This window comes from Durio zibethinus, chromosome 27 (assembly GCF_047325235.1).
Source record: "Durio zibethinus cultivar Kanyao isolate XHJ-2024 chromosome 27, ASM4732523v1, whole genome shotgun sequence".
In the NCBI taxonomy this organism is placed as follows: domain Eukaryota; kingdom Viridiplantae; phylum Streptophyta; class Magnoliopsida; order Malvales; family Malvaceae; genus Durio; species Durio zibethinus.
Window position 1 is genome coordinate 9,302,181 of NC_143188.1, and position 17,510 is coordinate 9,319,690.

The 17,510-nt window shown below is 30.4% G+C and overlaps 1 protein-coding gene across 2 annotated transcripts; it reads right to left on the reverse strand.

Annotated features, from left to right (window-relative positions):
* Window positions 1–516: 516 nt before the first annotated feature.
* On the reverse strand, window positions 517–5,380 carry LOC111279891 (serine/threonine-protein kinase STY13-like). 2 transcript variants are annotated; one of them, XM_022866954.2, is made up of 7 exons: window positions 4,544–5,380; window positions 3,909–4,041; window positions 3,561–3,756; window positions 2,787–2,911; window positions 1,836–1,994; window positions 1,453–1,745; window positions 517–967 (listed from the first exon to the last, which is right to left on the reverse strand). In XM_022866954.2, the coding sequence occupies exons 1-6, from the start codon at window positions 4,705–4,707 to the stop codon at window positions 1,455–1,457; spliced, it is 1,068 nt and encodes a 355-aa protein (XP_022722689.2). In that variant the 5' UTR covers window positions 4,708–5,380; the 3' UTR covers window positions 517–967; window positions 1,453–1,454. The 2 variants fall into 2 exon arrangements, with proteins under 2 accessions (XP_022722689.2, XP_022722688.2); XM_022866953.2 differs by having other exon boundaries at window positions 517–1,010.
* Between the last annotated feature and the right edge of the window lie 12,130 nt (window positions 5,381–17,510).

Consider the following 17,510-nt stretch of genomic DNA (forward strand, 5'->3'; position numbering starts at 1 on the left):
TGACATGCATTTTCAAAAACTTTTAAAAGCTTCCAGATACATATTTTTGAAAACTTTTAAAAATTTTCAAAAATGAATATCCGAAAACTTTTCAAAATTTTCAAAAATATATTTCCAAAACTTCTTCTAATATTTCAAAAATGCATTTTCAAAAACTTAAAAGAATTTTTAAAAAATTATTTCCAAAACCTATGAATCGCAACACCGATTTCACCCCAAACTTTTCAAAATTCAACACAAAATCATATGAACTTAAACACAAAAACATATAAATTACCTTTTGGTATAAGCTTTATAACTTGATTTTCTTTAATTTCCTTTGAATCTAGGTTAAATTTTAGGTTTTTTTTTTTTTTGAAAAATTAGATTTGAAGAATTAAAAAAAAAAAGAAAATTGTACGAGGGAGGAGAAGATAATGTATGGGGATAGTTCTGAAATTTTGAAGTTAAGATGTGAGTTGTAATAAGTACAAATGAAATGTTTTTGAAAATTGGATGTTAAACAGAAATTGTACGGAAGCAAATAGAATCCCTCATATAACTTGGGTTATATTAGTCTAGATTGGAGATTTTAAGTAGTTCAACATTTGGTCATGTCATGCGAGTATTACAATCGGAGACATGCCTCAGCTTTCAGAAACAATATTCAGAGTCTCTCCGTTTTTTCTTGTTCTCTTCTTCTAGCTATTTCCCGCCCCTTTTTTTCTCTTCTCGGCTCACTACATTACATTATTACTCAGCAATCTCCATGGCTGGCTGCTGCGTCGTTAACTTGTAAGCAACTATGCATAACATTTTTTTAAGGATTACATATTGGCCCAGTTACAAGGCATTTTGAACAAGCAAAGGCAGACAAAAGAAAAGTCCACCACGATTCCTAGGTTCTTGCACCACTTGTCCCATGAAATCAACATCATTATGTGACAACGTATTCTTTCACAAGCACTCCGGCAATTATAAATGACGCCTAATACACAAATCCAAGCAACCATCAAATCTAAACATATCACCTGAAAAGCGTGCCACCACATTAGGAAACAGAAACAAGGATGAAATGCCCACTAGTTTGTATTTTTTTCACTCACGCACACAAAAACAAGAGGCTGCTAATTCAGAGCTATGTTATAAACTAAGCACGATCTTGAGCAATTACTTCAACTATAACTGCTAAAAGCAAATTGTTAATTTGAACTACAATTGCCTTTTTCTTATGAAGGTAACATTGGATATGAACAGAAAAATGTCAGAACCGTGTATCTTCCTCACAACAAAGTCAACTAGACAATATAAATGGTGCTCTATTTTTCTTTTATTTTGCCAAGGAGTTATCCCATCAACATCCTTCCTACATTTCCTTCATTTGAAGATAGTCATCATAAAAGGTAACGAAGAAGAGGTTCGGTTAAAACATGTCTACTGTTGGAAGAAAAAGAAACTTTTTCAATACTTTACCCTCATTGTGAGTTTCTTGTCCTCTTGGCAGTGAACAGTTGGCGGAGGAAAGAAAACTTCCCCTTTGTTCGACCAGATAACTCAGTCATGGTTCCATTACTTGTTTCTGCTGTCTCACCGTTGTCAGATTCAGGTAAGGATTGTGAAGGAGCTGTGAGCGTGAAGAGAAAGGCATTCAGCATACGGATTATCTGGCTGAAGCTGGGCCTCATGTTAGGGTCCTCAACCCAACATGATTGTATGATAAATGCTAGATCAGGGGATATATCCTTTGGAAGGCTAGGTCGCTCTTGCTGCACACTCATACGACATCAACCTAGTTAGTTATCTGTTAGCGTAAAGATTTATCATGCATAACAACTACATGCAGTAAAGACTTGCACCTTAAAAGCAGCAGCATAAGCTGCCTGCAAATTGGACATGCCTTCAAATGGCATGCGATTGGTCAACAATTCCCATAATACAATTCCAAAGCTGTAGACATCAACCTTGTTATTGTAATGCTTTTTCTCTCCCTGACGCAATGTCACCGTGCTATACAACTACAATGACACATATCAACACTAAAAGAGTGACAACCAAGTATGGAAAGTTGTATACAAAAGTTTGTCTACTCAGAGATTAATTTTTGTTACACGAACAAACCATAACCACGACACATTGATGACAAAATACGTTCTATATTATTGTCCGTTGTTGTCCAAACCTAAAACAGACTAGAAAGTTCAAGAATACTTTTAAGTCTATTAATCCAGTCAGCTACTAAATACCACAGCACAAAATGATCCATGAGTAGTCAATGGGTAAGAAATACATTAATTTCCCAGGTAGAAATATGCCAAAAATCCTTTGAGCAAAAATCACATATCATGTGTCCATATTAATAAATAAATTACCTAAAGATGGATTCTTGTCTTAAGAAAATTGCAGAGACTGTAAATTTTTGGCATAAAGAGTAGGTTATTCTGGCTGCAGCTAATGGATTTGCTATCAATTGAAGTATTCTGTATATGCATACACATACATATGTGTCTATGCGTGTGTGTGTGTGTGTGTATTTGTATTGCAACTTTTCTTCTTGATTAAGACTTGATATTTTCATAACTTATGTCATTCAAATAATCAACATGCTAGATATTTGAAACTAAACCTGTGTCACAGACAAAATGCTTATGGCCTCTAAAGAACATTCCATGACTTGCAGGGGGTAATTATATCACCCATTGACAAGAAATTGCATAAAGAAACTTAAATATTGTAACAAACAAAAACCTTCAATCGTCATTATAAATATGATTCTTTGTCCTTTTTGCAAATACAATAGTGGCACAAACCTCAGGGGCCATCCATCGATAAGTCCCAGTCTCTGCAGTCATCATCTCTGTGACAGATTCTTCCCTTGCAAGACCAAAGTCTGCAAGTTTCACAGAACTCTGGTTTGCTGTAAGCAACAAGTTGTCTGCATAGATATTTTCCATATAAATTTGCAATTATTCAAAGGGATCAAGAGGAGACTGAAGTATGAACAAATAAATTACATCAAAGAGGACATTACAATCCACATTCTGCTTTCAATGGCACAGATTCAATCAGATACATGCATCAGCCACTGCAACTCCCAACCCAAAGTGAATGCATTAAAAGTATAGGATAGTAATTTAATAATCATTCAGGTGTTCCATTTTTCAAAGTTTTTCATAACAATTACGATAGAGTTGGGGACAACATTGCTTGCAAGAAACATAGAAAACAGTCACAAAACAAGAGAACATTGCAGCCACAAAGAATTCAAAAAGAGAACTATCTAAGCCACCAATGCACAGCAAAGAAAGAAAAAAACTAGGAATTAAAGTAAAAAGGATGAACTGTGTCCTAGTTAGAGATTAGAATATAAACTTCAGTTTCTGCACGCTTATGAAATAAGTTGACAGATGTGAAGACTTAATGCAGACATGCATACGAGAGAGAGAGAGAGATTGAGGAACCAGATGCTGATACGAAAGAAATGATTGGATGGACTTTGAATTAAAACAAGCAAGCTTTTCAATCACTAACAAATATTTCCATAAAAGAACATTCTATTGTAACTGATAATGTTCAAGAAGTACCAGGCTTTAGATCTCTATGTATAATCCCATTGGCGTGAAGACAATCCATGGCTCGAGCAATGTCCAGTGCAAAATTCAAAGCCACATGAAGGTCTAAAACTTTGGGACGGATGCTAATTAAATACTTCCGGAGTGACATTCCTGGTAATAATTCAGTTACTATCACCATCAGCGGGTCCTTACAAGCTCCAAAGAACTGCAAGGCAACAAATCCCCCATTGCAGGTGAGAAACAGATAAACATAGATTCCATTAATGAAACAGTCATATTGCATTCCATCAATGAAACAGTCATATTGCATTCCATCAATGAAACAGTCACATTGCATTTCAAGTTTGGAACAGTCACCTTGACAAGATTCTCATGTTTTACTCGAGACATCATGTTAACCTCACGAGCAAAACGGCTTTCAAGTGCAGCTTTTTCCTCAACAGTACTCCCACGGTGAAGAACTTTAATGGCAACAATCCGATCACCATACCTGGAAAAATATTAGACTCAACCCTATGTAACTAGCACAGTCCCCTTGTGCACAACCAAAATTTTACAACTTACTCCCATCACAATGTTTCGCACCAAAAAACAAAAAACTTCACAAATTAAAATTCCATCCCCGTCATTCTTTTTCCCATAAAACAATAAACAAATTATTGTTTCTATAAAATTCTTACACAAATAATAATAATTAGAAAGGAATAACAATGTTCTTCATAAATTGACTTCTCCTGTTACATCCACACAAGCATATAAAATATATTTTCTAATTAAAACAAAATAAATTTTGTTAATTTGGGGCATAATTAACAACAAAAGTTCGAATTACAACAAAAAATTAAAAACATAAAAAAAAAATCTTTACCACTAAACTAGCATCAACCATGGCTGTTTTCTTTTCTTTTTTTTTTACTATTTTGGGGTCTGAGAAAATAACGAGTAGATTAATACGATTAGTATCATTATTTACAGAGGTGTTTGAGACTGACCTTCCTTCGTAAACTTTGCCATGAGCTCCTTCGCCGATTTTGGAGCCGATAAATAACAATTTCGGGTCAATGAGCAAATTGTGATCGATGGTCAACTCTTGCGCAGCCGTTGTCGACCCATTTGAAACGACGACGCTTCTCGTTTCTTCTTCGCTGCAACTCATAGTTGCAACTTTTGCAACCTTTTTTTCTTCTTTCTTTTTTTGTTTCTAAACTATTCCCGAATTCCTCATTTCTTGTTTTTTCTTTTTTTTCAGTATCTTAAAAACCAAACGCTTCTTTCAATTTCCACATCACCTTCAAACCACCGAACCTCGAAATAATCCTTCCGATTCCTCTTTCTCCTTCCAAATTAACCATCCAATTGAACTCTTTTTTAATTCCGCAACAAATTTATGTTCTTTTTTTTTTCTTTCTGATTGAAAACTGTTGAAATTTCGATTGAGCTCTAAAGTCTCGTCTTTGAAGATAATAATCCTAAAAAATAAAAAAGAAATGAAACCCTAGCAAAGGAAAAACAAGATGAGGCAAAAGCAAAAATAGAAAAAAGAAAAGGCACAGATGAAGCTTAAGCTTTCTGTTAAAACAGGGAAGTTTCAATTCATCAAAGGAAGAATATATTTAAACAGAGAAAAAAAAAAAAAAAAGAAAATGAAGAAAGTCAGTTTGAGGTTTGATTGTCTCTTCAAAGTCTATCTAATCTAATAAAGAAGCTCTTCCGATGAAGATAATATTCCGACAATTTTTTTTTTTTGGTGTGTCTGTTCCGACGGAGTTTTAATAATTTTTGGTATTTTGTTTCTTAAAGTGAGGAAAATAAAATAATAAATTCTAAAAGAAATGGGCAAAAGGAGAGGGAGTGGTGCTTGGAGAAGAGCGAAAGGCTAATGAGAGAAGAGCACGTGGATAAAACAGGGCTTTTCATTAAAAGTTCGGAGCATCAGCGATTTGGACCTGGTTGGTGCAGGATGCCCCTGATGGAGCACTCGTACGGAGAAAGTCTCCTATCTCTCTCTCTCTCTCTCGAGACTCGACTCCACTCGCCTCGGCTGAAATCGAAATCGGCTCAGTTCTCTCCTTCTCTCATTTTCCCTCCAACGTATAAATCAAAACTCTTATCAATTTTATATTTAAAAAATAGATAAAATTTTTTACTTAATTTTTATCACTTATTATATTTTTTATTTTTTTAAATATCAATTTAAAAATTTCCTATTCAATCTAAGTATCATTTAAGAGTTATTTTATAAATTAAATATTATAAATATAAACTATACAATGTTTCATATATATATATATTTTTTGTTTACAGCTTTTGAAATTTTATTTCTATTACAATTTATTTTTTTGATTTGCATTTTTTTCAAAATATGTTCTATTACAATTGCAAGTTTATTATTGTGAAAATTAATATTTTTTAATTTTTTTTTCACAAATTTCTTAATTTTTTTCATATTTTGTATAATAATTTAAATAAAATTATAAAAGTGAGAATATGTAAATATTTTTTTATTATTTAATTCATCATTTGATAATATATATATATATATGTTTGTTTTAAGAAAGACATATAATTTATTGTTATTTGATATAAATTTTAAGTTTATAAATATTATTACAAATAAAAATTATGCAAAGTAAATATATACATCATTTTTTTACTTTTTTTAAATTTATTTTTATGAAAAATTAGTCATATATAAATTTCTATATATGTTATAAATTTTGAAATTTTAAATATAATTTTAAAAAATACTAATTTATATATATACAAATAAAATAAATAAAATTATTTTTAAAAAATTCTTACTCCATATATTATGACAAGAGTTTTTAAACCTTAGAATTAATTTTTATAGCTTATGATAAAAAGAGTTTTAATTTTACAAGTGAATTTAAGATATTATCACATATTTTTTAATTATTTTTATTTTTATATACTTTAAAATTTTTGTAATTCTATTAATTTAAAAACTTCACTTAATGAATTTAAAAAAAAATCTGTTTTATATAATATTTTTAAATTTTATAAATGAGACAAAAAATAATAAATATAGTTTTTATTATTAAATTATTATTTTGAAAAGGTGTATTCTATCTTTCTAACATGGCTGATGAAGTTTTAAAAACTCCAGTAAATAAAAGTTTTAATTGGTGATACGGATTTAATGACATGAAAATGAAAATCAATGATGACATCTTTCATTAAATTTGATACAAGCCGACATGGTATATTTGATTCGTACAATCCTTCCTCTTGGTACGCATCTGTGTCAAAAATGGAGGAAAGGTGGACCAACATCTAATTGGATAATATAGGGCCATTGTCTCTCACAATCTCTTCTCATCATTCGTATGAACCTCGTGTTTACATGTTGTTTAGCACGTGCAAAAATGCAGAAAAATCCTCATGAATTTATTTTCTCTATTATTTTTGCAATCCACGCGAGAAACACGTGAATGCATTTCTTCTTCTTGTATAAAATATAAATGCAAAAGAAAAGGGCTAATATAAATATAATTAAATTTCACTTTTTATAGAAATTAAAACTTATTTTATATAAAACTAGCTTTTTTAATATGCACATATTTTTATTATATTTTTTATAATTTCAATTTTTTAATGTATTTTAATTTTTATATTATTTTAATAAAAGAATATATTCTAATTCTTTATTTGTAAAAAAATTATTTATCACATCTTGATCTTAAAGTTTTTTATTTTAAAAATGATTATATATTTATAATCTATTTGATTTATGATAAATTTTGAAAAAAAAAATTCTAAAGTGTTTAATTTATGAGTTATGAATTACCTAAAATGATTGAAGAAATATGTACAATATAAAATATTTTTGCATGATAAAAATTTTAAAAAAAATCTTAAATAATAGATAAAATCATTTGATTTATGAATTATCTTATAATATTTTTTAAAATATTTAAATTATATAACTATAAATTCTAAACCAATGACGATCATATTTGATACAATTAAGTTAAATATCTCTTGAGTCATTTATCTTAAAATATAAGCAAAAAATATAGATATTCTTATCATCGGTATCTTATCAATTGATCCAAAATAATTATTCACAAATTAAAATAAGTAATGAAATGAGTTTTTTTTTTTTTCTAAAAGTGATAGTACTTATTTTATCAAAACTAAATTATATAATTTCAAGAACTAATTCATAACAAAACAAACTGTTTATAAAATATATAAAATTGTGAAAACTAAAAAAATAGCATAGTTCTTGATAATAGGTTAAAATCAATAAAAAAAAACCAAGAATTCAAACAACACAATTTAATATATATATATATATATATTCTAGTAAGCTATATTTTAATAAATTTCTTAGAAAACAAAAGAATTTTAATAAATATTTACGAATATACTATTACTTTGTGATAAATAATCAAAATTTCTAGACAAAATATAAAAAAAAAAAGTTAGTAAATGAGTATTAAAAGACAAATGAATTGAAATAAAATATTAATTTTTATAAGAATAAAATTATAAAAGTAACAGCATATTTTTCAAAGAAAAATTGTGAATTGAAAAAAAAAATAATGGTGTAACACATAACATTTATAGGTTTATTGCATGACAACTAAGTGTATAGATAATTTTTAAATTGATAAATATATTTTGAATTTAAAAAAATATAATAAGTGTCGTAACGGTTTTAGGACCGTTAGACATAATATATTTTAAAATTGAGAAAAATAAAAAGAAAGTCGTCACCAAATTTTGTTAGGGTGTGATTGTCCACCCAAAAATTTATCTTCTTAATAAAACTATAAAAACGAGTTTAAAGTTTATCAAAAAAATAAATTTTGATCTACGAAAAATCAAATTAGGTCCGGGAGTCGGTTACGTGTGAGGAAATATTAGCACCCCCACAACACCTATAAATTGGTACCATTTAATTATGCGCTATTTTCGGTGTTGGATAAAAATGATTTCAATTTGAATTTTAACACTAATTCCCTTCATTTGAAAAAATAAAATTTTGCTAAAGCTCTTTATTTAGGAATATTGAGAAAATCTTAAAATTAAATAATTATTTTAAAATTCTCCAACATCTAGGCAGAATTTTAAAATAACTCTTTTTGCTTAAGATTTAACATGATAATCCTTAAAATGAAATAACAATATTTATAGAAGATAATTGTTAGTGACTCTCCAACATCTAGGCAGAGTACCAAAAATTATTTTTTTCGGACTGTTATTTCTATTTTATTTTATAATATCACAAAAAAAAATTTAAAATGTATTTTTTTTTTATTATAAAATATTTTATCATCAAACAGTAAATTAAAGAGAGAATAATGCAGACAATTATCGATAATAACACGATAACGTATGTATGCTAATGAATGTCATGTAAAATGAAATGTAATTTAAAAGTTGGGTTCTTAAGTATAATGAGACCACCTCGACTCTTCAACATCTAAGCAGAACTTAGGTGCGACTGTTTATATTTAAGATCCCAATTTACTATTATACTTTTTATTTATTAATCTTATTATTAATGCGAATTAAGAAATCTTGTGAAAAGACTTAACGAAATAAAATTTTTTAAATACCCCGTCATCTAGGCGGCATTCGAGAACAAATTATTTCAAATAAGATTTTCACACGTGTCTTTAGGATTTACAGGATGTTTTGAGTAAGGGCTTGAATAAAGGTTTTAAAGGTTAGAGTTTTAAGATTTTGAAGATTCATATTTTAATGTTTTAATTTGAGTCTTGAGCGTTTTAGGGTTTGGTTTTAAGGTTTAAAGGGTCTTAAGGCTTGAATTTTAGGGTATGAAAGGTTTAGGGTTTTGATTTTAAAGTTTAGAGATTTTAGGGTTTTGATTTTGTTTTAAAAAATGAGGCTTGGGGTTTTGATTTAAGGAGTTTTGGATTTTGGGATTTTAGGTTTTAGGGGTTTGGAATTTTATGGGGTTTGAATTTAAGGGATTTTGGATTTTTAGGGGTTTCGGATTTTAAGGGATTTTGGATTTTAAGGGTTTCGTATTCTAATGTTTTGAAATTTAAGAATTAGTGTTTAAGGTTTCGTTTTTAAGAAAATGCGAACATCTCTAAAAATCTCCAACATCTAGGTAAATTTTCGGAACAAGTTCGATTTTAATGATTTTTTAAAATTAATTAAAAATTTCTCATATATTTTTTTATGAAAATTGATTAATAATAATTTCTCAACATCTAGACGAAATTATTTTTAGGAATATGTTTTTATTCCCTCCAACATCTAGACAAGGAAAGTAATAAAAATTATTTTATTATTATTTTTTTTAAAGCATTTTTAATATATATTTTTTAATTATTATCTTACTTATTTTCATTTTTATTATTATTAAAATAATTAAATATTTATCCTAACTAATTTAAAAACTTATCATGCATAAATATATAAAAATACTTAAAATAACAAAAATAATAATATATAAAAAATTTTAAAAAAAATTTTTTTACCTGAATCAAACCGGTCAACGGTTCGATTGGATCGAAAAGGCGTCGGTTCGATACGCAGTTTGGTTCAGCCTGTTGATGAATGGTTCGGATCGGTCTAGGGAACGGCTCAATTCGATCTGATCAAACCTGTTCAAGGCTGTTGAGGAATCAGATTGGCGGGTCGATTACGCGGACCCAGGGTCAGGTCTGGGTCCACGCGTGGATCTTTCGTTGCCCAATACGAAGTCGTTTTGGCCTTTAGGCCTTTATATATAACTAAAATTTTTTTTGTTTCAGTCTTTTATCTGTTTCAGAAAAAAAAAAAAAGAGAGGAGAGCTCCAGAGCTTCCTCGCCATCCAGTCGTCAGATCGTCGTGCCGACCGTCGCCTGGTTCACCATCGACGGCGCTGCTGGTGATTGTCGGTGGCAGGAAAACCTTTAACATACCTTAAAAATTTCTTTTTTTCGTTCTCTTTTCGGATCTGGTTTTGTTTTAGCCAGAAACAGCTCCAATCATCGTAGATCGGGGCTTAAAGTTTTCTGTTTTCTTTTTTTTTTTAAGGAGAGACTCATATGATTTTTGCTTTTGCAGGTAGCGTGACATTAGGTTCCTCCCTGCGGGGAGGACTGTGTTTGTTTATTTTTTATTTCTGTTTTCTTTGGTTTTGGTATTTGGGTGTGAGTTTGAAATTTGGGTTTTTTATGTGTGAGGATGGGAATTCTGTCTGAGGCTGTTGAAAGTGTTTTGATAGGGGTAGTTCATCTGAGCTCAAGGGTTTATCGTAGGGGTGGATTGAATAGGCCCTTTTTTTTTTCAAATAGAGTTTAAAGGGGAAAGGGGCTAGGGATTTTAAAGAGCTTCAAATAGGGGGATCTGGGTGGCTATAGGTGGACTGAATAGGGGCTGGTCGGGGGCGGCAGTGGTGTCGTACCAGCCCTTTGGTTTCTATCTCCTTTTTCTCTTTTTTTATTATTATATTTTTAAAATTATTATTATTATTATTATTATTATTATTAAAATTATTATTATTAAATTGAAATGAAAACAGTAGATCCGGATAAAATCGATCTCTACAGCTGTCTTTTTTTATACATTACTGAGAATCATGAATAAAGCAAAAATAAAGACAACGATTTTGTCCGAAAATAAATCATGGATTTTTCTTTTAAGTCAGGTCAAGTGATAAAGAAAATAACATCGTGAGTTAAAAAATAAAGAATCGATTAAGGCAACACCGAAAGTCAAATAATAAAAAAAGTGATCGGGATGACACTGTGAGTCAAAGAATAACAAGATCAGGATTGAACTTGGATTGAATCACAAGTAAAAAATGAGGAGATTGAGATTAAACCAATAGTAAGAGAAATATTAAGGATTAGGATTAAACCGTGAATCAGAGAATAAAGAGATCAGGATTAAATCATGAATCAAAGAATAAAGAGATCGAGATTTAATCGCGAATCAAAAAATGACGTTAATTTGGATTGAATCACAAGTTAAAAAATAAGAAGACCGGGAATAAATCACGAGTTAAAGGTTAACAACAACAATCAAGATTAAATTACGATTTTAAATTAAAGAGATCGAGATTGAACCATAAATCGAAGAATAAAGAGATCGAGATTAAAACGCGAGTCAAAAAATGACGTTAACTTGGATTGAATCACAAGTCATAAAATAAGAAGACCGAGAATAAACCACGAGTTAGGGATTAACAACAATAATCGAGATTAAACTACGATTTTAAATTAAAGAGATCAGGATTGAATCGTAAATCAAAGAATAAAAAGACCAGGATTAAATCACGAGTCAAAAAATGATGTTAACTTGGATTAAATCACAAGTCAAAAAATAAGAAGACCGAGAATAAACCACGAGTCAGGGGTTAACAACAATCGAGATTAAACTACGATTTTAAATTAAAGAGATCAGGATTGAATCGCGAATTGGAGAATAAAGAGATCAGGATTAAATCACGAGTCAAAAAATGACATTAACTTGGATTGAATTACAAGTCAAAAAATAAGGAGATCGAAATTAAACCACGAGCCAAATATTGACGACGACTGAGATTGAATCGCAAGTTAGAAAAATAAAAGAGACTGGGATTAAACCGCAAGTCAGAGAAATAAGAAATCGATCAGGATAACATCGCGAATCAAAATTATGCCTGGAGGTCTTAGAAATCATGCCCGAAGGTCTTACAAAATCGATTGGGATAACACCGTAAGTCAAAAAATAAAAAATCAATCAGAATAACACCGCGAATCAAAATTATACCCGAAGATCTTAGAAATCATGCCCGGAGGTCTTACAGAATCGACTGAGATAACATCCCAAGTTGAAAGATAAGAAATCGATCGAGATAACATCGTGAATCAAAATTATGTCCGGAGGTCTTACAAAATCAACTGGATAACACTGTAAGTCAAAAAAATTAAGAATCGATCGGATAACATCGCGAATCGAATTTATGCTCAGAGGTTTTAGAAATCATGCCCGAAGGTCTTAGGAATCATGTTCGGACGTCTTACAGAATCAACTAGGATAACACTGTAAGTTAAAAAATAAAGAATCGATCGAGATAACATCGCGAATCGAATTTATGCTCGGAGGTCTTAAAAATCATGCCCAAAGGTCTTAGGAATCATGCCCGAAAGTCTTATAGAATCGACTGGGATAACACCATAAGTCAAAAAATAAAAAATTGATCGGGATAACACCGTGAATCAAATTTATGCCCGAAGGTCTTACAGAATTGATTGGAATAACACCGCAAGTCAAGAAATAAAGAATCGATCAAAAAAATACCGCGAATCAAAATTATGCCCGAAGGTCTTACAGAATCTCAAAATCTTTGAATGCTCTTCATAATCAAAGGCAATAAAACTTTAAAAATGACTTTCGCTGATCAGAGATTTTTAAGACTTTAAAGGTCTTGTTTGAATAAGGTTCCTCCTAAACAGAGGCTTCAAAATTTTGTTTGAAAAAGGTTCCCCTTAAATTTTTTCCTTTTTTTTTTTTGTTTTTAATACTTACAAAGTTGATAAATGCAATTATGAAGTCTATTCTCATCAACTAATGTTAATAGAAATTTCGATGTGAATACAAATGCAATGATGTGAATGCTTGATGCAAATATATTTGACTTTTTTATAATGCAAATGACAATGTTGTTTTCATGTAAATGCCCATACAAATATATTTTCTTAGGATGCAGATGCCATGATACGAATGCAAATTCTTCTCAAGATGTGAATGCAAATGTCTTATACAAATGCCAATGCAAGTGATGCAAATACGAATGTCTTTCTTGTGATGTAGATGCAAATGATGCAAATGCATAGACTCTTCTTGCCTCTCTTTTTTTTTTAATAATCTCTGTTTAAAATTCACTATTTTATTTTCACCCAAAAAAAATAATCTCAGTATTATGTACAAAATACTCAAATAATCTCGAAAATTTTCAAAAGTGATCAAAAATTACCCCACATAAAGTATCTTCACAATTAATGAAAAATTTAAAACTCAAGACTTTCGAATCTCTTGGAAGTTGATGACTACTATTTAAAAAGCTTATGGATGGGAGGGTAATTGACAATTCAACTCCTTTCACTGGTGGGCATATCCAATTGAAGTCTTATTCCTTTTTTGCCCCAAACTTTCATTTTTGAGGGGCATGTTAGACACTTTGAATATTGAACACTTTTTTTGAAGTTGATCTCTTGAAGATATCCTAATTTTGCCCCCAATGTAAAAAATTATCATTGACTACGGTTTAAAAAAAATAATTAATAGGCTTAAATAAGTAGCAAGTGGATAATTTTTATATATGAGAAAGATAGAGAAAGATGGCCATTCATCATTTCAAACATGATCACTTGACTAGATGAGCAAATCACTGAAGATGTCTCTTTTGTTTTTACTTTTTTTTGCTTTTTCTTTTGTGATGCCCCATCCTTTTTTTTTTTACTCAAGGTTCTAATGACAATTAAGTCGTATAGGATTGATCGCATAGTTCAAAAAGGCTCTTTGGGCTCTAAAATTTTTTTAGCATTTTTTTGGTGAAAGGAAGAGAAAAGGTATAAAGGTATGAAATAAATTGTCTTAAGCAGAAAGGGATTCTTTTTTCTTTTTCTCAATGTGCCTTAAGACATGAAACAAAGGTTATTTAAGAAAAAGGCTCAAGCGTTTTTATATCTATGGTCATAGCAAAATTTTGACACACATTGAATTATCAATTGAAAATTTGAAAGAGTATCTGATTTTTAAAATTTAAAATAAACTTTCAAAATTAATCTCTTTTGTTTTTTGCCCAAGAAAAGATTATCGGCCCTTTAAAGTCTGAATTCAAACTCACATTTCCTGAAAGGTTATAGTTGATGAGTCCAATCATTTAAGTGATTAGGGTCATAAAAGTATTTAAAAAGGTGTGAAAGTGTTTGATGAGTTTTTTCCTAATAGTAATCACTATTTCTTTTAAGAATCCTTCCATCTTTATTGCAAAATAAAACTTTTTTTCTTTTTTTCTTTTTTTAATTTTTTTTTTAAATCTTGAAAGTTACTTATGTGGGACTTTTATTCAAACAAATGCATAAAGAGAAAATTTCATGAAAAAGATCCAAAGCATTCAATTCTTCCAAAATAAGTTAAATAACTCATAGGGACACTATACATATGTCATATATACACAGTAAAAAGATTCAAAAAGAAATCATCCTATCTTGATTTTCAAAACTCGAGATCTCTCTCTTCATCTCAACTTCTCACATTTAACAATTGGATGGAGTCAACAATTTTCATTGTTCTATTACCTCTGAAGTCAGAATATTATTCTTGATAAGATCTTCAACCTTTTTTTTTAACTGTTTGTATTTTTCAATTGAGGAGCCTATTACCCTCACATGGTAATCACACTTACCATTGGAATCATAACTCCTGGCTGATGGATTTGGTGTTACTTTTAGAGGCACATGAGTGAGATATTGACCTTCTATTAGCAAAGGTAAAAGATGAGAAATAGGGATAGATAATTTCTCTTGATCATTCTTTAGTCTCTTTCAATTCTTTGTCGATCGAATGGTGGATTCAAATATAGGAACAAGATTATGAATGACTATTTAGGGATGAAAATTTACTGAAAAGCCCAAATGTTGGCTTGGTTAGCAAAAATATGGGTTTTGAGAGATATGGCTTATGACAGGGTGATGAGGTTGACAAACAGGATAAGGATTATACGGGATAAAACTATTAGGTAAATGCCTCTCCATTGTTACTGCTTGCACCTTTCTTTTATTTTTTTTTTTGATGTACTTTTTTTTTCAACATATGTCACCTCTTTTAACTTAATCTTACCACTTTTGATTGCATTTTCTATAATTTCACCAAAAATCACCATGTTCGAAAAGTTTTTAGAGACATTTCTAATCATTCTTCCTTAAAAGTTTGATGAAGGCATATTCACAACCATTATTTTTTTTACAGGCTCTTTTAGACATCCAATTATTAAAAGTGGATAGAGGCATCAATTCATAAAAATTCAGGCTAAAAGAAGTTTTCATTCATTCCCAAAAGTACCAAGTTTATACATCACGAACCATTCTAGGGCTGAGGCCAAAAAGTGCTAGACATATTCCTACTCCCTCTTATTTCGCCTAAAAAATCTAGAAACAGTTGACTATGATTGCTGGAGAGGACAATCATTTGCTTTAAAAGCTTTTTATTCATCATCTTGGCCAACCTTATTGTTACCTATAGCATTACCTGCTATCTCAACATGGATCAATGAAGGGTTCTTGTGAACAATTAACTTTGTTTTGATGTCAAAACTCAGATATCCAACTTTTATCAATCCATGTATCCTATGCTTCAAAGCTGTACAATCTCTAAGAGAATGGCATATGATGCCAAAATGGTATTCATATCGGGTAATAGGATCGTACCATTTAAGAAAAGGTGATTTACGAGATTCAACAGAGATTGGAGCAATGAGATAGTTTTCTAAGAGCAACGGATATAACTCTGTGTAAAACATGAGTATTAGATCAATAAGGGCTTTTCTTTTGGTGTTGCCAAAGTTTTTTAGTCTTATGGTTGGTTTACTTTGTTGAAAAGATGCTGGTATAGTTAGTCTCGAGGTGAATTGAAAAACTCTAGGTTAAAGATTGGGCTGATAAAATGGTGATTAGATAGCATGTTGAGCAAACGATTGTGAAATGTGAGGTCGTGAAAGTGGATTCAGGTGTGAAATTCTTTTAGGTTGGATGAAATTTGAGGGCCTAATCCTAGGTGCTTGAAAAAGAGGTTGAAAGTGGTCATAAGAAGAATTTGGGTACGAGTTTAGACTCGAGATAGTTGGTGATGGTTGGTTGAAGCCAGGTGACTCCTTCTTGAAAATCAAACTTTTGAGCTTAGTTATTTGCATGGTAAGTTCACCCATTCTTCTTTTGAGTTCGCCTAAACTTCGATCACTATTCAAATCACCCAATGCTTTAGTTTGTTCTGGAAAAGTGCTAAGACTAACAGAAGCTGATTGTTCTTAACTTGATGGAATCGAAAGTGACAACGATCCTTGATGATGAACAAACTCAACTCCACTACTAGTTTTAACCATTTCTATCAATTGAGGCATCTGTTGTTTCATCTCTCAAAGCTCAAGCCATAATTTCTCTTGATTCAACTCTAAAGCACCAATCCTTACTTCCAATCGATCTTCCATTTTTGCCATTCTAATTTCTACCAAGACAGATATTTTATTCTGAGACTTAGATAAAAAATTCTAGATTACTACCCTTATTGAATAAATATCACAAAAATAATGACACACAAAGTATGTTTATGAACACATGAATATGATGGCTAAAGAATGTCATGAAATGCATATATGCCTATAACAATGGATTTTTATATGTACAAAGATCCAAACAAAAATTTTCGTCAACCATGAATGTGTAAGCAAAGGAATATAATGTTATATTGTAGGGATAGTGCACTATGAAATGTAATGTATGTTCCATACGACCCTATTATTCATGAATCTATATGCATGAAATGCAATGACATATTTACATGAATGATGAGATGTATTCCTATGACTAATGGAATGCATGAACCTATCAAGTGTAAGTTATATTTTTACATGGAATACAATGCTTGTGTTATGCTAACTTAGTGAAACTAACACTACCTTTAAATATGTAATGAAATGGAATGTGCATACTACTTATTAAGACGCGTATGGTAGGCATGTATCATTTATCAATAAGTGTATAACATGGATGCATGCACTGTCCATTGATGTGGATGGGGTGGAATGCTCATATTATCCTATCATGATGTGCATGGGATAGGATACATGTATTATTTTATCATGATGCATGAAACACGAAAGATGAAACAAAACATAAAAAATAAATTTTGAAAAGGAAGAACAAAAAAACTAGAACTTGAAAATTAATTTTATTTGGTCAATAAACAAAGAATTCTTTAAAAAAAAT

Bases quoted from the DNA above. Each gene is read 5' to 3' on its own strand.
- LOC111279891 (XM_022866954.2), bottom strand. From the start codon at position 4,707: ATGAGTTGCAGCGAAGAAGAAACGAGAAGCGTCGTCGTTTCAAATGGG. The intron at 4,042-4,543 runs GTCAGTCTCAAA...ATATTTTTCCAG, and splicing joins GGCAAAGTTTACGAAGGAAG to GTATGGTGATCGGATTGTTG. The intron at 1,995-2,786 runs GTTTGTGCCACT...GTGTCATTGTAG, and splicing joins ATCGATGGATGGCCCCTGAG to TTGTATAGCACGGTGACATT.